The sequence below is a fragment of the Equus asinus genome, chromosome 23 (genome assembly GCF_041296235.1).
Source record: "Equus asinus isolate D_3611 breed Donkey chromosome 23, EquAss-T2T_v2, whole genome shotgun sequence".
Taxonomy (NCBI): domain Eukaryota; kingdom Metazoa; phylum Chordata; class Mammalia; order Perissodactyla; family Equidae; genus Equus; species Equus asinus.
In genome coordinates, this window is record NC_091812.1 from 15264987 (window position 1) to 15289145 (window position 24159).

At 37.6% G+C, this 24159-nt stretch overlaps 2 protein-coding genes across 9 annotated transcripts in view; both read left to right on the plus strand.

The window, feature by feature from the left end:
* FANCC (FA complementation group C) overlaps nt 1–24159 on the plus strand; it is a 253228-nt gene that overhangs the window by 178020 nt on the left and 51049 nt on the right. For all 7 annotated transcript variants that reach the window (XR_011497288.1, XM_044756963.2, XM_070495591.1 and 4 more), the window contains one exon: nt 11909–12073. Coding sequence is in view for 6 of the 7 variants with exons in the window: in XM_044756963.2 (XP_044612898.1) it covers nt 11909–12073 (165 nt within the window). In the remaining variant the exon portion in view is untranslated. The remainder of the gene's footprint in view (nt 1–11908; nt 12074–24159) is intronic.
* LOC106841110 (COP9 signalosome complex subunit 4-like) lies at nt 7066–8761 on the plus strand. Of its 2 annotated transcripts, XM_014856933.3 has the most exons (2): nt 7066–8174; nt 8248–8445. In XM_014856933.3, exons 1-2 carry the CDS (start codon nt 7173–7175, stop codon nt 8314–8316), a joined length of 1071 nt encoding a protein of 356 aa, XP_014712419.2. In that variant the 5' UTR covers nt 7066–7172; the 3' UTR covers nt 8317–8445. The 2 variants fall into 2 exon arrangements, with proteins under 2 accessions (XP_014712419.2, XP_070351694.1); XM_070495593.1 differs by having other exon boundaries at nt 7091–8761.

Below are 24159 nucleotides of genomic sequence, written 5' to 3' on the forward strand. Positions count from 1 at the left end.
ATACAGAAAACAGTGAAATGGCAATAGAAAGTCCTTCTCTATCAGTAATTACATTAAATGCAAATGGATTAAACTCTCCAGTCAAAATACATAGAATGACTGAATGGATAAAAAACAAGGTCCAATTGTATGCTGTCTACAAGAAACTCGTTTTAGATGTAAGGATATACATAAGCTGAAAGTGAAAGGATGGAAAACATACTCCATGCAAATGGTAAGCACAAGAGAGCAGGGGTGGCCATACTCAATGGTGAGAGACTGAAAGCCTGCCTGCTAAAATCAGGAGCAAAACAAAGATATCCTCTCTCACCACTTCTTTTTAGCACAGTACTGGAAGTCTTAGCCGGAGAAGTTGGGCAAAACGAAGAAAGAAAAGGTATCCAAATTTAAAAGGAAGAAGTAAAACTATCTCTGTTCGTAGATGACGTGATCTTATATGTAGAAAACCCTAAAGGTTCTGCAGAAAACTGTTGGAAGTGATAAACCAACTCATTGAAGTTGCAGGATGCAAAATTAAGACTCAAAAGTCAGTTGCATTTCTCTACACTAACAATTAGCAATCCAAAAAGGAAATTTAAGAAAACAGTCTCATTTACAATAGTATCAAAAAGAACAAAATACTTAGGGATAAACTTAATCAAGGAGGTGAAAGACGAGTACACAGCAAACTACAAAACATTGCTCAAAGAAATAAAATAGGACACAACTAAATGGAAAGGCGTCCTGTGTTGGAAGACTGAATATTGTTAAGAGTCCATGCAGCCCAAAGCAGTTTATAGATAGGATTCGATCTAGAAAAATCCAAATGGCATTTTTCTTTTGCAGCAATAGAAAAACATCTCAAAATTCATATAGAATCTCAAAGGACCCCAAGTAGCCAAAACAATTAAAAAAAAAAAAAAAAGAAACAGTGCCAGAGGCCTCACAGTTTCTGATTTTAAAACATATAAAGCTACATTCATTAAAACAGTTTGGTACTGGCGTAAAGCCAGACACGTAGACCCATGGAACAGAATAGCAAGGAAGTTGCAAAGAGATAGCCATAATATGTAATATATGTATAAAATTTTAAAACATTCAATATGTACGTATAAAGTCAAAGTGTTCAACTAGACAGAAAGGACCTATGCTGGCTTCATGGGAGTGGGAACTCCTGGAAAGGGCAAGAGCAAATGGGATGGGAGAAGGCTGTGTTAGCTGTAATTGAAACATCTTATTTCTTTAAAATATCAAATAGAAATGTTAATAAAATGTTAGCATTGTAAAATCTGGGCAATGAGTACACAGTTGATGTTATAATATTATGTTTTTCTACCAGTCATTAGTATTTTATAAGAAAACTTTAAAAACTAAAATGCAGTATTACCTGCTCAGAAACTAAAAGTGAACAGATAATATTTGTAATAAGGAAATTACTTCCTGCCTCAGGGTGTTGTTTCCAGATTAACAGGTGCCGTTCATGAGAAAATAATCATCTCTCATCAGCCTTAGGTTGCTTAGTATTTATTCCTCTTTGCAGTATTTTTTTCCCTTTATTTACATCCTTTTGCACTCTACTCATATTTGATTATACTGGTCCTTCCAGACTCTTTCCTCAGAATTATTTGTGCTTTTCATTTTCTCATCCTTGGACAGAAGACAGCAGTTCAGAAAGACATCTACACTCTACTGACTATAAGTAGGAAAGCCTGCTGCAAGATACTAGCTGATATGTGCTTTATAGCTGAAAAACTTCCATTCGTGTCAGGTTGGGCCATCTTCTGGGGCAGGTTCATTCCCAAATTCATGACTGTTTCTTCGTGAAAGATGTTTGTTTTTCAAAACAATATGGACAAATTCCCTGGTGCAAAGCAAAGCCCACTGAAGGGTGTCCTTGCTGGTGCCCCAGCGGACAGTAGCAGCAAGGCTAAAATGGTGATTGATTTTGTTAGTGGTTTAGGGCGTTCTTAGTCAAAATGTATCTATGATGTAATTGGTAAAATTCTTAACTGAATTTATCAAGAATATGAGATGTGTGTGCTAGTAGAATGTCCCCTGGACACTGACACATCTGATGCATTCCTAATTTGCTCTATTGAATGATGTTTGCTATGGAAGTTTTTTTTAAAGAATTTTAAAATTCAACAAGATAAATTTCTTGCAGATATTTTTCTGAATGCGTTGAGTTTTTAGGGAAATTCAGTCTCTTGGATTAAGTTCATTTATACGTAATCAGAAGATTGAATTTAAAAAGCAATTTGATGCCTAATATACTTTTTGAGTCTCTTTATGAGTTTTTAAAGTCCTGCTTTTAAGATCTAAAACCAGGAAGTGTTCTGCTCTCCATCCATAAAAGAACCTGGAGCCCTAAAAGCTTGTTTGAGACTCAGAACTCTAAGTCCACAATTCTCTAGTGAATTATAAATTCACCAAAGTGTGTTCTCGTGTCTTGAGTAGAAACTGATTTCAGGAAATCAGGTAGAGAAATGGCGTTGTGATAAGATTTGAAAGAGCTGCCAAACGTGCTGGAGCCATTATAGTTCTTCCTGTCATATGTTATAATAATAATTAAAATATGTATCATCATAATATATAAATTTCCCTTATTATATATATAAAGTTTTCTGTACACTGTCAAGATTTAAAAATCAAAAAAATTGAATCAGAATACAGCATAGTCAGCAAACTACTTTCTGGTGCACTTGAATCCTGATATTCCCATTGTTTGTGAAATGTGAGTTTTATCATTACTTTCCTTCCACTAGTATGACTTCAAACATTGAAGCAACTGAAAGCCTCTCAAACTTTTTAAGCACCATGTAAACAATGCTATATTGGTTTTCTCTGTGGTTTGTGTTTTTCTAGAGGTGACCTACACATTGTTTTTTACTTTTTGCCATTTGAATGGTTAAAGTTCATTTCAAAAGATTCAAAAGTGTCATAGAAAATATAGGAATTAATCTAATAACTTTGATGCATAAAGTGTCAGAGGAATAAAAAAAGAGGAAAATCTGTTTAGTTTCCTTTTGCCTTATTTTTAGAGACCTGATAAATGGTCTTGTCACAGCGTTTTAAATAGAGTTTCACTTGCCACCAAGTAAAATCAACAGTTCAGTGACAGAATGTTTAAATTCTCTCTGTTCTTTGCTACAAACCATCTAGAAGGAGCGACATTGTGGACTCTCTGAGCATCATCAGTTTATCTTGCACTTCTGTGGTTTGCTGGAGACGGTTTGGAAGCTTCAATACGACCACATGGGAAGGACGTTTCCAGCAGTATATGGTTACCGTTGAGCCTTCTGCAGTTGAATTCTTGTGCAGAAGTCATTTGGAAGTGCTGCCCTGGTAATCAGTCAAGACCTCATGCTTAGTGTAATACAGTCTGGAAAGTACTGCATAACTCGAAGTATTGAAGTTGGATCTCCATGCTCTGGCAAGCTTCAGATCAAAAGAGAGAGCTGGAAGGCCATGAGCGCTTTGAAGCCCTTCAGAAGATTATCAGTTGGCCTGTCTGCGTTTTGGTAGAACCAAGAGCTACCTGAGTTTACATGGAACTTTAGAATTTTTCATGAAAATTATTTTGGACCTTTTTCAGCCTAATTGGGAGATACAATCTGCAGCCCATAAGTTTGAGTGCTTGATAAAAGCCCTTGGTGCCAAGACTCTTTTCCACCTACCCAGGCACAGCGATAGTGTCTGACTCTCCTTCTTAAAGATGATGAGAGAAGAGTTGCACTCATAGGTCTTTTAGAGGAAGATTGATAAAACAAGGCTGGAGGGCAAGATCACCACCTCCCTGCTTCTTTGTTTCAGAGTTCTGGATTTACTATGAGTACATGGAACTCTCAGGCATATTTTTCCATTTCTCAGACATTCATGGAGTCCTTACTCTATGCAAAATATTCTGTGAGATTCTGTGCAAAATATACACACGAAAAAGCATTCTACATCTCACACACACACACGCAACTACTTTCCTCCTCTCCTATTCCACCTAGAAAGCTCATATATTCCAAAAACTTAAGGTATTTACAAGTCAAGCTAAGTATGTCTTTTTGTTAACAACTTAAATGTTGGACTCAAAAACACATTAATTTTAGGTCTAAAACCACCTTGATAGTGAGTTTGAGAAGATGTTAGAGCGCTGTGGAAGACAAATGTTGAAGAGACCTCAGTTATTCAGGAAGATGGTAAAGAACAAGAAGTGAAGTTTAGAAAAGGTGATTTCAGGAGAAAAGACAGACTGTTCACATACGAGAAGAAGAAATTGTGTAGTTCAATAAAAAATTATCTCTGAGAATTTTACAGTTGATTATCAACAAAATAATACAGCTAAACTAACAGTTTATAAGAATCAATAGAAATGTAAACCTTAAATACAATTCTATCCTGTTTCCTTCAAGTATTCAGATTATTACCAGAGATTGATATCTCGTTCTGGGGACTGCTACTAACCACGGCATATGGAGATAGAGCAGCATTTCTCAGACTTCAGTACGCATAAGAATCCCCTGGAAAAATGCAAACAGATTCCTTGGCCTCGCTCCCAGCGATGCTGATGCTGCTGATTCTGAGGACCATATTTTACGTAGCTCTGACGTAGAGAAGTTGGACAGATGCTGAAGACTAAAGTGCAAGACCTCTGAGGAACAGCAGCTCTCGTAATCTAGTCAGGAGAGAGTAAGACAACATGTAATGTGAGAAACTAAGTCAAGTGATGGGCTAAGCACATGAATGCCCTAACATTCGCTGTATGCTTCCAGCTCCTAGAAATGACGGGGGAATTTTAACAATTAAATATATAATACTGTAAAACCAGGGGGGCTTTTGTTGAACCACAGATTATGAGAAAGGCTTAAAATGGTAGATAGTGAGATGTTTTTGAAGGAAAATACCACAGCCCAAAAAGCTTGCGAGAGTGGACTACAGCAAGAGGTAAACATTATTTTGGAGGTGGATTCAGGAAGTAGGAGGTTCCTGGCAGCCAACAAGATAACTTGTTGGACTACTGCAGTAACAGCTGCCAGCCAGCCAGACTGTCATATACTCCTCCTCCTTATCCACTATCCCCAGACAAGAGACAACAGAGGTGTCCTGTTCCTACAAGAAGGAGGGAGGAAGCTTCGGAGGAGAAGCGAGCACCAAATGCCTATCAACTCCCAGAATGCAGTTTATTGGCAACCCCAACCAGCACTACATCCTGACCCTCCCCACAAGTACTGGAGGCAGGCTACCAGAGCCTTCGTGGAGAGGCTAATGTGGAATCCCAAATTCCAGAAAGAACAAATAAACAAAAATCACCAGATATTCATGGAAAACCAACACCATAAGGAAAAATGAACCAAAAGCAACAAACAAAGATGCAAATACACCAATTAAATGCATTCCCTAGGACAAGCAAGTGGATTTTTTTTAAAAAGGAATAATTGTCCTAAGAATAATAAGAGAAACTATCAAATCCTTGAAATAGGAATAAGTTGGGTTTTTTTGTTTTTTTTTTTTAAAGAGATAACTTAGGAGAAAAGAAGAAAATTCAATGAACAGGCTAAATAGGAGATACAATTGAATAGCAAATAATGACTTAAAAAAGTAAGCCAAGTAGTTCTCCTAGGATATAGTACAAAAGGACAAAGAAATGCAAAGGAAAGGAAAAGGTTTTTGTTTTTTCCTTTTATATATAAGAGATCAGAAGGGGACGTCGGGGAAGAAGGTGGGGTAGGAAGTGCCAGGAACCCATGTCTTCACCTAGACGACAATTTTACTGCCAGAATCTGTCTGATGTAGCTGTTTGGGAATTCTGCAGTCTGAAGACTTCAGTGTTCAGGTGAAGGCGTGGCCAGTAAGCTGTGGATCCTTTCAGCTCTTGTCATGGTGCATCCCCAACCCCCTAGACAGCCGTACCTTCCTTCCTAGACAGGCTCACGGGAACCGGGGTGGGCATTGCTTGATGAGTTTTGTGTAGTATTAAAGGAGAATGTGCACAATTATATGAAGCAGCTATTAAAATACTCCTGCCTTCTTAAATTATATGTCTTTGCAGGGCTAAACTCTCTTCATATACTTCAACTAAACCAACATATTGCAACAGATTAGATGCAGAAGTAAATGTAAGAATATAACTGTCAGGCCGGCCCTGTGGCCGAGTGGTTAAGTTTGCACACTCCGCTTTGGTGGCCCAGGGTTTCGTAAGTTCAGATCCTGGGCGCGGACATGGCACCGCTCATCAGGCCATGTTGATGCGGCATCCCACATGCTACAACTAGAAGGACCCACAACTGAAATACGCAACTATATACTGGGGGGATTTGGGGAGAAAAAAGCAAAATAAAAAGAAGATTGGCAACAGTTGTTAGCTCAGGTGCCAATCTTTAAAAAAAAAAAAAAAAATCTAACTGTCTTCTTCCAGGCCATACAGTGAAGAGATCTGCAAACGTAAAAGAATGCTGCTCTTCTCACTAAATAGTTTTTTGTTTTGTAAAATATAGTTACTGTTTAACAAAAAATATTAGTCATGTTAACTTCTGCTGGGTTTATTATTATTACTTTTAGTAAATAATTATTTTTAGGTGTCTCTGTTTTAATTTCAAACATGATAAATTTTGGTAGTTATAACCTCAGGAACAAAAGCTCTTTGGTGTTCTCAGTAATTTTTAAGAGTTTAACACTGTTTTGAAACTAAAACAGTCTAAAAACTGCTGTCCTTTAGTGTCACAATCAACTTGCCCCACCCATGTACAGATAACTTCCTACTAGCGTTTTAGTTCTGGACTCTTAAATATAAGCTGACAGGCAATGGTCAGCAGTTACTTAAGGAAATCATTTTAAGCGTACAATATGAAAAAGTTGGAACCAATGAAAATAAAGAAAAAAAGATTATTCAAAGAAAAGAACACCTCAAATAAATTAGTATTGGTGTCCCCATAAAAATAAAAGGTAATATTATATTCATTAAACAAGAACAAGATGTTGTTTAAAAAGAAAAGAACATCCAGAGGATGGAATAAGTAGTTCTTGGAAATTAATAATGAGAGAATGGTAATGGAAAACATAATAAGAGGATTGGAAGATAAAGTTGGACAGTTCTTTCAAAATCTGCAGCAGTAAGACCAAGAGATAAAAAATAAGAAAGAAAGGACACTCAGTTTCCTTCTGGCAGTGAGAGGCCCAGCAGCCTGGGCTGAGCTGGAAGAAAGATGGCAGCAGCCGTGGGACAGGATTTGGCTCAGCTCATGAATTCAAGCGGCTCTCATAAAGATCTGGCAGGCAAGTATCGCCAGATCCTGGAAAAAGCCATTCAGTTATCTGGGGCAGAACAATTAGAAGCTTTGAAAGCTTTTGTGGAAGCAGGGGTAAATGAGAATGTCAGCCTTGTGATCTCTCGACAGTTGCTGACTGATTTCTGCACACATCTCCCTAACCTGCCTGAGAGCACAGCCAAAGAAATCTATCATTTCACCTTGGAGAAGATCCAGCCTAGAGTCATTTCATTTGAGGAGCAGGTTGTTTCCATAAGACAGCATCTTGCATCCATATATGAGAAAGAAGAAGACTGGAGAAATGCAGCCCAAGTGTTGGTGGGAATTCCTTTGGAAACAGGACAAAAAGAATACAATGTAGATTATAAACTGGAGACATACCTGAAGATTGCTAGGCTATATCTGGAGGATGATGATCCCGTCCAGGCAGAGGCTTACATAAATCGAGCATCATTGCTTCAGAATGAATCAACCAACGAACAGTTACAGATACATTATAAGGTATGCTATGCACGTGTTCTTGATTACAGAAGAAAATTCATTGAAGCTGCACAAAGGTACAGTGAGCTCTCTTACAAGACAATAGTGCACGAAAGTGAAAGACTAGAGGCCTTAAAACATGCTTTGCACTGTACCATCTTAGCATCAACAGGACAGCAGCGTTCTCGGATGCTAGCTACTCTTTTTAAGGAGGAAAGGTGCCAGCAACTTGCTGTTTATGGGATCCTAGAGAAAATGTACCTAGATAGGATCATCAGAGGAAATCAACTTCAAGAATTTGCTGCCATGCTGTTGCCTCACCAAAAAGCAACCACAGCTGATGGTTCCAGCATTTTGGACAGAGCTGTTATTGAACACAATTTGTTGTCTGCAAGCAAATTATATAATAATATTACCTTCGAAGAACTTGGAGCTCTTTTAGAGATATCTGCAGCTAAGGCAGAAAAGATAGCATCACAAATGATAACAGAAGGCCGTATGAATGGATTTATCGATCAGATTGATGGAATAGTTCATTTTGAAACACGAGAAGCCCTGCCAACATGGGACAAACAGATCCAGTCACTTTGTTTCCAAGTGAATAACCTTTTGGAGAAAATTAGTCAGACAGCACCAGAATGGACAGCACAAGCCATGGAAGCCCAGATGGCTCAGTGACTCCCTGCAGAACCTCTGTGCACACTACGTCTTTTTCCATGTTGTTCAGATTGATTTCACTCTCTCTCCAAAGCATTTGCATCATGACCTTACGTATTTCAATCCCTTTTGTGCTGGATTCTATTTAAAGAAGACATTATCAGAGCAGGAAGTACAAGCATTTAAAAATATGTAGTTCCCATGTATTCAGGGTCTCTGTGCATCAAACTAAGATGTTTTGAAAGCTTTTTCTTTAAATGGAATAAGTGAAATATCTGTGGCTGAAAAGTTTGGGATTTGTGATAACTTTGTAGTCATGTAAAACTTAAGTGCTTTGTGCCTCTCCAAATGTGATTATTCTAATAAATGGAGCAGTGAGCCAAAAAAAATTTTTTAAAAATAAAAAAAATAAGAAAGAAAGGATAGAGAACTGTCCAGAAGTTTAGCATCCAAAAAATTGGAGTTCCCAGAAAAAACAGAGAAAAGAATGGGTGGGAAATTATCAAAGAAATAATCCAAGAGAACTTTCCTGATTTAAGATCTGCTGAGTGCCCAGCACAATGAATAAAAATAAATCCATACCAAAACACATCATTTTGAAAATTTCAAAGAGGATATCCAAGAGCCTCCATGGAGTAAAAATAGGACTTATACAAAGGATCAGGATTCATTCTAGCATAGGACTCCTCAAGAACATTACTGGAAGCTAAAAGACAGTAGGACCACCCTTTCACAATTCTATAGGAAAATGACCAGAACTCTATACTTAGCCAAAGTATCGATCAAATGTGAGAGTAAAATAAAGACATTTTTAGACTTGCAAGGTCTCAAATACTTTACCTCTCTTGTACCTTTTCCCACATAAGAAATATGAACCAAGAAAGAAGGTTTGGAATCCAGGAGAGAAGTGTAGGACATCCTCAGGATGGAGATCCCAAGATAATAAGTGTACAGAGGGAGTACAAAGCAACCTGTCCAGAATGGAACAGGTCAAAATGTTCTAGGAGAAATTTCTTTAAGAAGATGAAAATGGTAGAATGTCAGATGTGTTTGAATGTATTACAAGGAGATTACACACTTGGGTGGGAGTTTGGGGTTAAAATAACAATCATTGCAAACAAACAAGGCAAATAACAGTCATTAAACCCAGGGAAAAACAACATATTGAATATTTAAGGAATGAGTTAGGCTTGAAAATGGTTGCCTCTGAGATCAGAAAATGGGGGTGGCAGTGCTCTTTCAAAAGCTGCTGTTTTTCATAAGCTTTGAAGAGCTATTTGACTATTTAAGGTAGTTGTATCTATAAGACTGATAAAAATAAAAAAAGTTAAAAAAAAGAAAAAGAATATCTGGGCCTCTTACAATGGTCTACGAGAGCCTGACTTCTCCTCCCCTCCCCCCTTCACTGGGGTCTAGCAGCTTGGCCTCCTCGCTGTATAGGGTCTTTGCATTTGCTTTGTATCTGCCTGCAGCATTTTGCTCCCAGATATACACAGGTTTTCTTCATAGACTTCCTTTAAATCTCTGCTCAGTGTTCCCTCGGCCAATTCTCGCCTGCCTTAATGCGTCAGTGTGCTTTACTTTTCAGTGTGGCGCTTGCTGTCATCTGGCATTTCATTCCCTCTGTTACTAGGCTTTGTCTTTGCTTTTGTATCATGAACACGACAGGCAGCCTTGCATATAGTAAGGGTTCAAAAAATATTTATTAAATGAATAAAAGCAAATTCACTGAAGAGGACATACAGGTGGGTAAGAAACATAAGTACTTGATTTAGAAAGTTATCAGGAAAATGCAAATGAAAGCAATGGTATAATTTTTGTCCAGATTAGCAAGAAATAAAAATACCGAGAATAATATTACTGGCAAGAGTGGAAAAGTAAACTGGTGGGTTTTGGAAGGCAATTTAACATGCAGATACTCACATGGGGGACAGGTGGGCATGTGCAGGGCTGCCACTGCAGCTAGTGTCTGTCATAGTGACCGATTCAGAACAACCTGAATGCCTGCAAATAGAGGCACTGTTAAATTACGGAACACATACTCTTTAATAATAGGCAGCAAGTAAAGAAAAACGAGGGACTGTGTGTTCTATATCGTGGTTCCATTTATGTTTCACAAAACAACACTAAGTTTCTAGATTTATGACTATATATGTATGAAAATACCTAGAAAAAGATCTAATAGCATACATCTCAAACTTTCGTTTTATTGATCTCTAGTTCACTTCTTCATTTAACATCTACGTCTTGAGCATGTAGTATGTGTAAGGAGTTGTCCCCACGTGCTAGGAATAGAGCAGTGATCAAAACAGAAAAAAGTGCCTGCTCTCGTAGAGCTGATGTGCCAGCAGGGAGGACCAGATCAGGAACAGTAAACAAGTAAATACGATATAGCTCAGTGATGAAGAGGATCCTGGAGAAAAGTGAACCAGGGTGAGAGAGAGAGAGGAAGTACACAGTGGGGTGGGAGGGCACTCGCTGTGTTAAGCTCTGCTGTCCAGTGGAGCTTTCTGCAGTAATGGACAAGTCCTGTAAATTTGCACCATCCAATACTGTAAGCAGTAGCCTCACGTAGCTGTTGAACACCGGATCTGTGGCTAGTCCAACTGAGGAGTGGAATTTTATTTCATTTAAATTAATATGAATTTAAATTGCCACATGTGGCTGATTGCTATGGTATTGTTCAGTGCGTTTATATGGGATGGTCAGGGAAGCCCTCACATAAAGCAGCATTTGAGCTGAGACCTATATGAAATGAAGTTAGCCGTGTGTTCCAGGCAGAATGAGCAACAGGACCTTATCTGGAGTAGTTGGAGGCCTGTAAGGCCAAAGCGGAATGAGCAAGGGTAAGAGTGCAAGGAGATGAAGCCAGAGAAACAGAAGAGGCCCCATCGTGGAAGGCCTTGGCGTGCTCTCTGCGTGAGGCAGGAAGCTATTGCAACGCTTTGAGCAGACAAGTGAAGTGATTTGACTTTTTAAAAGGTTGCTGGAACTGTTCTGATGATGAACAGTGGGGCTGAGAGCAAAAGCGGGGAGAAGCTTAGGAGGCTCCTACAGTTCCCCAGGCTGGAGGTGATGTTGAATTAAGGGGGCAGTGATGGAAGTGCAGAGAAGGAGTCAAATGAATTGACAGTAATTATCACTGGAGCAGACAAGGGCCGTGAGAGAAAGGGTGGAGTCGAGAAGGAGCTTGGAAGGCTTTGGCCTCAGCAAATGAGATAGGGAGCACTCGGGGGGAGAGGACATTTGGGGAACCGATTCTGGAGCTCTGTTTTTGGCATGGTAAGTTGGAGGTGCCTATAGAGAGTTATGCCAAAGACCTGACAATGAGTGATGTTAAAATGGGAACTTCAGCTAGAGTTTCTTCTTAGAGAATTGAGTAAGAGAGGTGAATTCATAGATGATGTTAGGGTAGCCCTCTTTCTGTGAAGGGCAAAGCAAGTGACCTGTCATCAGTCTTTTCAGCATGAAGATTTTATGTCTTTAATTACATGTGGCTCTAAGATTTGGGCAATTATTTCTTATTTAATCCATAGAATGACTCCTGAACGAGTGAGGGCCCTGTCACGAGTTTGTGTCCTGCTTATTACTCTGCCGGATTTTGAACCCCTGGTGGAGGCGCTGCTCACCTGCCATGGATGTGAACCTCAGGAGGTGCTCTGGCCTGAGTTCTTCGATGCTGTGAGTGAGGCCTTTTTGCTGTAAGTGATGTCTATTTAATAACCTGTCAGCTTTGTTTTTCCTTTTCTTAGAATACTTTAGTATGTTGGAAATGCAGTTTTCAAACTGTTTGGTCTCAGTACCACTTTACCCTTTGAAAGATTATTGAGGATCACAATGAGGGTTTTTTTAATGTGGATTATATTTATCAATATTTATCACACTTGAAATTAAAACATAAGTTTTTAAAATATGTGTTATTTCATTTTAAAATAACAATAAATTGATTACATGTTAACACAAATAGGTTTTTTTTGGTGAGGAAGATATCCTTGAGCTAGCATCTGTGCCAGTCTCCCTCTGTTTTGTATGTGGGACGCCACCACAGCATGGCTGACAAGTGGTGTAGGTCCACACCTGGGATCTGAACCCAAGAACCCAGGCCGCTAAAGCGGAGCATGCTGAACTTAACCACTATGCCACGGGGCTGGCCCCACAAATTGCATATTTTTATGAAAAACAATGATCTTTTCCAAGAAAAAAAAATGTTTAATAGGAATGGCATTGTTTTACATTTTTGCAAATCTCTTTATTGTCTAACATAAAAGATAGCTAGGTTCCCTATATAGTCTGCATTCAGTCTGGTGTGATAGGCTGTTTTGGTTAAAGTATATGAAGGAAAATCCAGCCTCACACAGATAATGTAGCTGGAAGAGAGGAATATTTTAATAGCCATCTCAGATAATTGTAGATAGTTTCCTTGGATACCTCACCAGAATTTGAAAATAGTAGTTCTTAAAGGTTAATTGCAATGTGGAATCTGAAATTATATGAATGAGCTTTTCATCCTGTTAAATGAAAATGTGTTGGTCTATCTTGTACTTTCAATGGATCTTTTCCCAGGCAGGGTTGCATAGCCTCACGCGTGGTTCATTTGGAAATATTGGTTCATTAAGTTATGCAGATCTTCTAAACATTTGACATACTCTTTTTACAGTATCAAAATTGACATTCATTCCTCTCACCACTGATCTTATCAGAAATGTCTGTAAGTATTGGGGAGCTGTCAAGCTCATGTTGGCAGAAACAAATTTTCCAAGATTCTAATTTCTGTTTAAAAACTCAAATTTAGTGTTGGCTACAAATACTGTTAGTTGTTTTCCTACTAGGATGACTGTGCTAATTTTTGATAAAGTATTTGCCAAACACTTAAGTTTGAATAACCATCATTTGTCTGCTGGTCATGCTTTCAACTAAAATTTCCATGAAAAGAAAACGTGGCTAATTGATCTGGCAGCTCAGATGGTTGCGCAGGTGCTTTTCCTCCAGACAACCATTATTTTTATGTCACAGAAGTGCTTTATGCATATTTTCCTTTTCACCACACAGAATTTTTTTTTATAAAAAGTATTCTTGGGGACCGCACGGTGGTTAAGTTTGCACGTTCCACTTTGGCGGCCCAGGATTTGCCCGTTCTGATCCGGGGTGCAGACCTGTGCACCACTTATCAAGCCACACTGTGGCAGGCATCCCACATATAAAGTAGAGGAAGATGGGCATGGATGTTAGCTCAGGGCCTGTCTTCCTCAGCAAAAAAAGAGGGGGATTGGTAGCAGATGTTAGCTCCGGGCTAATCTTCCAAAAAAAAAAAGGTATTCTCAAGGGTAAAATTTAATAAAAGTAATATTTGATACTGCTTCATCAAACACATTTTTATGTGAAACTGGCAGTGTCTTTACTGTGCTCATGGAGTGGTGAGGAACACACTGGCTGCCGTCCCTGCTTTATTCATGTGAGGCACAGCAGTTTTAAAACACTGTTGCTTTTGCACCATAAGTACAAACATCATGCTCAGGAGAAACCATGAGATTCAAAATAGTTACTGAACACTTTAAGTGTTTGTATACCACATGTATGTATTGCCGGTTTCAGCTAAAAGAACTCCTGTCCTGGGACCACCCCCTGGCCGAGTGGTGAAGTTCCTGCGCTCCACTTCGGCAGCCCAGGGTTTCTCTGGTTTGTATCCTGGGCACAGACGTGGCAGCGCTCCTCAGGCCGTGCTGAGGCGCCATTCCACATGCCGCAACTAGAAGGACCCACAACTAAAAGAAATGTGCAACTAGATACTGGGGGGATTTGGGGAGAAAAATTAGGAAAAAAAAAAAAGATTGGCAACAGTTGTTAGCTCGGGTGCCAACCTTAAAATAAAAAAAAAAAACCCTCCTGTCCTTAGTTGGTGCTGATACCAGATGAATACAAGCAACACGGCTAGTCCAGCCATATCTAGAGATTCTGTTTTAAGGCAGAAGTACAGTTCTGTTGATAAAGTATTAACTTATCACATCTATGTTTGAATTATTTAATTCCTTTTTGTTTAGACTCTGAATGATTGGTCTCAAATTGATGCCACAATTAACTAGCACTATAATAGTGTTTGAAAACATTCTATTGAATAAGACACAATAAGGTAAATTATTAACATCTATAAAGCCAAGGGAAAAATAACTTTCCTCCTATTTGCTTTTCGTTCACACAGTTCAGCCCACTTCCTTTGGAGTAGATGTCTCCCTTTCATGAGTCAGAGAAATCTCTGATGTATTGGTCTCATCTTTTCCCAGTGAAACAGCTGGGGAATGAAAAAGCGAATCTTTTAATTCTCTTTTGTAAAGCTGATGGTCCATTCTCAAATATAAGAAAATATATTATAAATAAATTTTACTTTTGAATAAAATATCATTAAATTCTTTTGAAAATCTAAAAATGTTATATTTATATATAAATAAAAATATAAAATACATATAAATATATTTATATCTAAAATAATTTAAATAAAATTTAGAAAAGTTTTCAAAACATTTGGAAATAGCGTTGCAAAGTAAGACAGCAAAGTGTATTCACTTCTTGTTTTGTTTCCATGTTCTTGTTTCTCTTTTCTGTGTCTATAGGAGAAAAATATCAGAATATTTATTTATTTATTTTTATACTTTTTCCAGCTTTATTGAGATCTAATTGACTATGTCGTTTACGTTTAAGAGGTACAATGAGTTAATTTGATACAGTTTTATATTGCAAAAGGATCACCACCATAAGGTTAGCTAACAGCTCCATCACGTCACATAGTTACCATTTCTTTTTTGTGATGAGAACATTTAAGATTTACTCTCTTAGCAGATTTCTATATATACTACAGTGTTATTAACTGTAATCGCCAGGCTGTATATTAGATCCCCAGAACTTAGGAAGCTTATAGCTAGAGGCTTGTACTCTTTGACCAACATCTCCTCGTTTCCCCCACTCTGTTTCTGTGATTCAGCTTTTTAAGATTCCACGTAAAGTGGTATCATACAGTACTGTCTTTGTCTGAGTTATAGCACTTAGCATAATGCCCTCAAGGTCCATCCCTGTTGTCATAAATGGCAGAATTTCCTTCTTTCTCATGACTGAATAATATTCCACTGTATATATGTGTACATGTATATACATATGCATGTACGTATGTGTGAACTACATTTTCTTTATCCATTTATCCTTTGATGGACATTTAGGTTGTTTCCATACCTTGACTACTATGATTAATGCTCTCATAGACATGAGAATCAGATATCTTCTTGATATCCTGTTTTCATTTCCTTTGGATAAATACCCAGAAGTGGGATTACTGGATCGTATAGTAGTTCTAATTTTATTTTTTGAGGAAGCTGCATACTGTTTTCCATAGTGGCTACACAAATTTACATTCCTACCAACAGTGCACAAGGGTTCCCTTTTCTCCACGTCCTCGCCAAGGCTTGTTGTCACTTCTCTTTTTGACGATAGCCATTCTGATAGGTGTGAGGGGATATTCATTGTGGTCTTGATTTGCATTTCCCTGATGATTAGTGATGTTTAGCACCTTTTCGTGTACCTGTTGGACGTTTGTATGTCTTCGGAAAAAGGTCTGATTCAGTGCCTCTGCCCATTTTTTGATTGGAATGTTTGGGTTTTTTTGCTGTTGAGTTATATGATTCTTTATATATTTTAGATATTAATCCCTGATCAGATATGTGATTTGCAAATGTTTTCTCTCATTCTGTAGGTTGCCTTTTCATTTTGTTGATGGTGTAGAAGCTTTTCACAGTGTAGAAGCTTTTTAGTTTGATGTAGTCCACTTGTTTATTTTTATTTTTGTTGTCTTTGCTTTTGGTGTCAAATCCAAAAAATCATTGCCAAGACCAGTGTCAAGGAGCTTATCTCCTATGTTTTCTTCCAGGAGTTTTATGGTTTCAGGTCTTAAACATTCAATTCTTTAATCTGTTTTGAATTGATTTTTGCATGTGGCATAAGATAGGGGTCCAGTTTCATTCTTTTGCATGTGACTGCCCAGTTTTCCCAGCACCGTTTATTGAAGCAACTATCTTTTCCCCATTGTATACCCTTGGCTTCTTTGTAGTAATTTAATTGACCATGTATGCGTGGGTTTATTTCTGTGCTCTCTTTTGTTCCATTGATCTGTGTGTCTGTTTTATGCCAATGCCATGTTTTGATCACTACAGCTTTGTAATATAGTTTGAAATCAAGAAGCGTAATGCCTCCAGCTTTGTTCTTCTTTCTCAAGATTGCTTTGGCTATTTGGGGTCTTTTGTGGTTCCATACAAATTTTAGGGTTTTTTTTCTGTTTCTGTGAAAAATGCCATTAGAGCTTTGATAGGAATTGCATTAAATCTGTAGATCACTTTTGTTTCTATGAACATTTTAGCAATATTAATTCTTCCCATCCATGAGCACTGAGTATCTTTCCATTTATTTGTGTCTTCTTCAATTTCTTTCATCAATATCTTATAGTGTTCAGTGAACAGATCTTTCACCTCCTTGGTTAGATTTATTCCTAGGTATTTTATTCTTTCTGATGCACTTATAAATGGGATTTTTTTTCTTAATTTCTTTTTTAGGTAAATTATTGTTAATGTATAGAAATACAACTGATTTTTGTACATTGATTTTGTATCCTACAGTTTACTGAATCTGTTTATTAGTTGTAACAGTTTTTTGGTGGAGTCTTCAGGGTTTTGTATGTATATCATGTCATCTACAAATAAAGACAGTTTTACTACTCCCTTTCAGATTTGAATGCCTTTCACTTCTATTTCTTGCCTAATTGCTCTGACTAGGACTTCCAGGACTATGTTGAATAAAAGTGGTGAGAGTTGGCATCCTTGTCTTATTCCTGATCTCAGAGGAAAAGCTTTCAGGTTTTCACTGTTGAGTATGTTGTCAGCTGTGAGCTTGTCATATATGCCTTTTATTATGTTGAGGTACGTTTCCTCTATACCCACTTTGTTGAGAATGTTTTTCGTGAATGGCTGTTAAATTTTATCAAATGCTTTTCTACATCTATTGAGATAATGATATGAGATGGTTTTTTTATCCTTCACTTTATTAATGTGGTGTGTCACTGTGACTTGCAGATGTTGAACCATCCTTCTGTGCTGGGTCATTGTGTATCATCCTTTTAATGTATTACTGAATTTGGTTTGCTAATATTTTGTTGAGGATTTTTGCATATTCATCCTGGATATTGGCCTGTAATTTTCTTTCCTTATAGGTTTTTGCATCGTTTTGGTAGCTGAGTAATGCTAGCCTTGTAAAATGAGTTTGGAAGTGGTCCCTCCTCTTCTATTTATTGAGAAGATTTTGAGAAGGATTGGTATTAATTCTTCTTTAAATGTTAGTAGAATTCAGCAGTGTAGCCATCTGGCTGGACTTTGTTGGGAATTTTTGATTCCTGATTCAGTCTCCTTGCTAGTAATTGGTCTGTTCAGATTTTCTGTTTCCTCGTGATTCAGTCTTGGTAGGTTACATGTTTGTAGGTTACATGTTTGTAGGAATTTATCCATTTCTTCTCACTTGCCTGATTTGTTGGTGTATAATTGTTCAGAACAGTCTCTTATGATCATTTGTATTTGTGTGGTATCAGTTTTAAAAACTATCTCCTCTTTCATTTATAATTATTATTTTATTTCTCTCTCTTTTTTCCTGGTTAGTCTAGCTTATCAATTCTTTCTTTCATGGAGTGTGCCTTTGGTTTTGTATGTAAAAGTCATCATCAAACTCAGGGTCATCTTGGTTTTCTCTTAGGTGGTTTTTTTTTTCCTAAGGAAGACTAGCCCTGAGCTAACATCTGCCACCAATCCTCCTCTTTTTGCTGAGGAAGTCTGGCCCTGAGCTAACACCCGTGCCCATCTTCCTGTGCTTTATATGTGGGACGCCTACCACAGCGTGGCTTGCCAAGCGGTGCCATGTCCGCACCCGGGATCCGAACCGGCGAACCTCGGGCCGCCAAAGTAGAATGTGTGAACTTAACCGCTGCACCACTGGGCCAACCCTAGGATCCATTTTGAGTTAATTTTTGTGAAGGGTGTAAGGTCTGTGTCTAGATTCTTCTTTTTGCATGCGGATGTCCAGTTGTTCCAGTATCTTGTGTGAAAATACAGTCTTTACTCAATTGTATTCCCTTTGCTCCTTTTTCAAAACTCAGTTGACTATATTTATTTGGGTCTATTTCTGAACTCTGTATTCTGTTCCATTGGCCTAGTTTTCAATGGCACACTGCTTTGAGTACCATAGCTTTATAAGAAGTCTTAAAGTCAGTCCTCCAACTGTGTTCTTCTCCTTCAATACTGTGTTGAGTGTTGGGGTCTTTTGTCTCTCCATATAAACTTTAGAATCAGTTTGTTGACATCCACAAAATGCTTTGCTAGAATTTTGAGCGAGATTACATTGAGTTTATAGATGAAGTTGAGAAGAACTGACATCTTGACAATTTTGTTCTTTCTATCCATGAATTTCTCTCCATTTGTTTAGTTCTTTGATTTTGTTCATCAGAGTTTTTTAGTTTTCCTCATATAGATCCTGTACATATTTTTGTTAGATTTATACCTCAGTATTTTGTTTTTGGGGATAGTAATGTAAATGTTATTTTCTTTTTTTTTTTTTGAGGAAGATTAGCCCTGAGCTAACTACTGCCAGTCCTCCTCTTCTTTTTGCTGAGGAAGACTGGCCCTGAGCTAACATCCATGCCCATCATCCTCTACTTTATTTGTGGGACGCCTACCACAGCATGGCATGCCAAGCAGTGCCATGTCTGCGCCCGGGATCCGAGCCAGTGAATCCCGGGCTGCCAAGAAGCGGAATGTGTGAACTTAACCGCTGCACCACTGGGCCGGCCCCTGGTATTTTCTTTTTAATTGTAAATTCTACTTCTTCATTGCTGGTATATAGGAAAGTGATTGGCTTTTGTATTTTAACCTTGTATCCTGCAACTTTGCTATAATTGCTTATTGGTTCCAGGAGGTTTTTTGTCAGTTCTTTTGGATTTTCTACATAGAAGAGCCTGTCATCTGTGAACAAAGACAGTTTTATTTCTTCCTTCCCATTCATATACCTTTTATTTCCTTTTCTGTTCTTATTGCATAAGCTAGAATTTCTAGTATGATGTGGAAAAAGGATGGTGCCTGGGGAGATCTTTGCTTTGTACCTGATCTTAGTGGGCAAGATTCAAGTTTCTCACCATGAAGTATGATGTTAACTAGAAATATTCTTTATCAATTTGAGTAAGTTCCCCTCTATATCTAGTTTACTGACAGTTTTTCTATTGAATGGGTTTGGATTTTATGCATTTTCTGCATCTGTTGATGTGATTTTTTCTTTTTTTTAGCCTGTTGATATGATGGGTTACATTAATTAATTTTCAAAGTTGAACCAGCCCTCTATACCTGGGAAAAATTCTGCTTGGTCATGATGTATGATTCTTTTTATACATTGTTGGATTCAGTTTGCTAGGAAAATTGTCCCTTGGTATCTGTGAGGAATTCCAGGACCCCCTATTTATACCAAAATCTTCAGCTGCTCAATTCCCTTAACATAAAATGGTGTAGTATTTGCATATAACCTATATACACATTCTCCTATATACTTTAAATCATCTCTAGATTATGTATAGTACCTCATACAATGTAAATGCTATGTAAATGTTATTATACTGTATTGTTTAGGGAATAATGACAAGAAAAAATGTTCAGTACATGTTCAGTACAGATGCAGCCTTGTAGGCCTTTCAATCCATAGTAAGTTGAATCCGTGGATGCCGAACCCATGGATTTGGAGGGCTGGCTGTACTTTGTTGAGGATTTTTGTACCTGTGTACCTCTAATTCTTATTGTGTTCAAGAGAGATATTGGTCTCCAAGTTTGCTCGTAATGTGTTTGTCTGCTTTTGGTATTAGTGTAATTCTGGCCTCCTAGAATGAGTTAGGAAGTATTCCCTCTGCTTCTATCCTTAGAAAGAAATTTTAGAGAATTCCTATCATTTCTTCCTTAAATCTTTAGTTGAATTCAGCAGTGAGTCTATCTAGGCCTGGTGCTTTCTGTTTTGAAAGGTTATTAATTGTTCATTCAATTTCTATAATAGATATAAGCCTACTCATTCTATTTCTTCTTGTGTGAGTTTTGGCAGATTGTGTCTTTCAAGGAATTGGTCTGTTTCATTTAGGTTATCAAATTTGTTGGCATAGAATTGTTTATAATGTTCCTTTATTAGCCTTTTAATGCCTGTAGGATCTGTGGTGATGTCTCCTCTTTCATTTCTGACATTAATAATTTGTGTCCTTTCTTTTTGTTTTTTAGTTAGCCTGGCTAGAGGTTTATTGATTATATTGATCTTTTCCAAGAACTAACTTTTGGTTTCATTGATTTTTCTCTGTTGAGTTCCTGTTTTCAATTTCATCAATTTCTGCTCTAATTCTTTTTTTTTTTTGGAAGATTGGCACCTGTGCTAACATCTGTTGCAATCTTCTTTTTCTTCTTCTTCTTCTCCCCAAAGCCCCCCAGTACATAGTTGTATATTCTAGTTGTGAGTGCCTCTGGTTGTGCTATGTGGGATGCCGCCTCAGCATGGCCTGATGAGTGGTGTCATGTCCATGCCCAGGATCCAAACCGGCAAAACCCTGGGCTGTTGAAGTAAAACACGCGAACTTAACCACTCAGCCACTGGGCTGGCTGCTCTAATTCTTATTGTTTCTTTTCTTCTGCTTACTTTGGATTTAATTTGCCCTTTTTTTCCTAGTTACCTGGTGTGGAAACTTAGATTATTGATTTTAGATCTTTCTTCTTTTCTAAATATGTATTCAGTGCTATAAGTTTCCCTCTAAGCACTGCTTTTGCTGCATCCCACAAATTTTGATGTTGTGTTTAATTTTCATTTAGTTCAAAATAATTTTATATTTCTCTTAAGGTTTCTTCTTTGATCCTTGTATTATTTAGAAGTGTGTGGTTGAATCTCCATGTAATTTAGGATTTTCAAGTTCTCTTTCTGTTACTGATTTCTAGTTCAATTCCATTGTGGTCTGAGAGCAGACGTTGTATGAATTATATTCTTTTAAATTTGTTAAGCTGTGTTTCACAGCCCAGGATGTGATCTGTCTTTGTGAATGTTCTATGTGAGCTTAAGAAAAATGTGTAATCTGCTGTTGTTGGATGGAGCAGTCTATAGATGGCAGTTATATCCAGTTGATGGTTCTGTTGAGTTCAACTATGTCCTTACAGATTTTCTGCCTGCTGAATCAGTCCATTTGTGATAGAGGAATATTGAAGTCTTCAACTAAAATGGTGGATTTGTCTATTTCTCTTTGCAACTCTATTGTTTTTTTCCCACATAATTTGACACTCTGTTGATAGGCATATGCAAGTTAAGGATTGTTATGTTGTCTTGGAGAATTGACCCCTTTATCATTGTATAATGAGCTTCTTTATTCCTGATAACTTTCCTTGCTTTGAAGTCTACTCTATCTGAAGTTAATATAGCTACTCCTGCTTTCTTTTGATGAGTGTTAGAATGTATATTTTTCTCTATCCATTTAGTTTAATCTGTATGTGTCTTTATATTTAAAGTACATGTCCTGTAGATAGGTATAGTTGGGCCTTGTTTTCTGATTCACTTTGTCAATCTCTGTCTTTTAATTGGTGCATTTAGACCATTGAGGTTCAAAGTGATTATTGATATAGTTGGATTAATATCTATTACATTTGTTACTGTTTTATATTTGTTGCCCTTGTTATTTGTTCCTCTTTTTGTCTTCCACTCTTTTTTGTTACCTTTTGTGGTTTTAATTGAGCATTTTATATGATTTTATTTTATCTCCTTTCTTAGCATATTTGTTACATTCCTTTTTTTTTTTAGTAATTGCCCTAGAGATTGCAGTATACATTTATAGCTAATCCAAGTCTTCTTTCAAATAACACTATACCATTTCACAGATAGTGTAAGTACCTTATAATAACAAACCAATCCTAATTCCTCCGTCCTGTCCCTTGTATCATTGCTGTTATTCATTTCATTTATATATAAGCATAAATAAGCATATATAGATAAACATATATAATTGAATACATTGTTCCTATTATTATTTTGAACAAACTGTTGTCTGTTACATCAATTAAGAAAATGAAAAATAAAAGTTTTTATTTTGCCTTCAGTTTCAGTGCTCTTTATGTAGGTCTGAATTTCTGACCTATATTATTTTCCTTCTCCCTAAAGAACTATTTTTTAACATATTTTGCAAGGCAAATCTACTGGCAGCAAATCTCCTCAATTTTTACTTGTCTGAGAAAGTCTTTATTTCTCCTTCACTTTTGAAAAATAATTTCACAGGGTACAGAATTCTGGATGGTGGTTTTTTCCTTTCAACACTTTAAATATTTCACTCCATTATCTTCTGGCTTGCCTGGTTTCTGAGAACTTGGTTGTAAACTTATCTTTGCTCCTCTATAGGTAAGATTTTTTTTCCTCTGGCTTCCTTCAGGATTTTATTTTATCTTTGATTTTTTTTGTACTTTCAAAATGATATGCCTAGGCGTAGTGTTTTGGAATTTATCCTGGTTGATGTTCTCTGAGCTTCTTGGATCTGTGATTTGGTGTCTGACATTAATTTGGGAAAATTCTTAGTCATTATTGTTGCGAGTATTTCTTCTGTTCCTTTCTTTCCTTTTTGTCCTTCTGCTATACCCATCACCTGTATGTTACATCTTGTAGTTGTCCTACATTCCTTGCATATTCTGTTCTGGTTTTTTCAGTCTTTATTCTCTTTGCTTTTCAGTTTTCAGGGTTTCTATTGATACATCTTCTAGCTCAGAGGTTCTTTCTTCAACCAGTTCATTAGTAAGCCTATCAAAGGTGTTCTTTATTTCTGTCACAATGTTTTTTTACCTTTAGTATTTCTTTTTGGTTCTTTCTCAGGATTTGCATCTGTCTGCTTACGTTGTTCACCTGTTCTTGCATGCTGTCTACTTTATCTATTAGAGCCCTTAGCATATTAATCAGAATTGTTTTAAATTCCCACATTGATAGTTCCAACATCCCTACCATGTCTCTTTCTGATGCTTGCTCTGTTCTCTTCAAATTATGTTTTTTTCTTTTTGATGTGCCTTGTAATTTTTTGCTTGATAGCTGGATATGACGTACTAGGTAAAAGGAACTGGTGTAATGTGGCTTTTTGTAATGTGGTGGTGACGTGGGAGGGGAAGCCTTTGTGGCCTTATGATTAGTGAGTTTATACCTGTGGACTGTGAACTTCACAAGTTTCTCAGTTTTTTCTGCCCTCTTAGGTGGGACAGGATGGCTAGAGTGGCTGGAATTGGTTATTTGCCTTCTCCAGGTCAGTTAGGCTCTGATGACACCCGGTAGGTCAGGCTTTGGTTAACTGGTTTCCCTGAGGGCAGGCCTGGTTAGGAAGAACAGAGTGCTAGGTTGTGTTTGAAAATGGGTCTTTTTCTCATCTTCCTGCCTAAAGCAGAGTGGAGTTTTCTCCAGTATTTACTATAAGAACGTGGTTGAGCACTTGGAGCTCACAATATTATCTCACAATATTTTTGGGGCCCCTCTATGACCAGGTCCCCCTTGAGTTTTTAACTCTCAGAGTTGTCCACACTAAGTCTCCAGCCATTTGCTAATTACAGTTCATGTTTTCCTCCCGAGCACTGGTTCCTATGATGGTTTCTGCTTGCAGATCTCTGCTCCAGTAAGCCATGATTCCCTGTATTCACTTATCTGCCTCTCTGGTCTTGGGGGCCAAGGTTTGCCCTGTGTCCTCTCCTCT

What these genes read in the sequence shown, in the direction of transcription:
- LOC106841110 (XM_070495593.1), top strand. Translation starts at nt 7,173, where the DNA reads ATGGCAGCAGCCGTGGGACAGGATTTGGCTCAGCTCATGAATTCAAGC.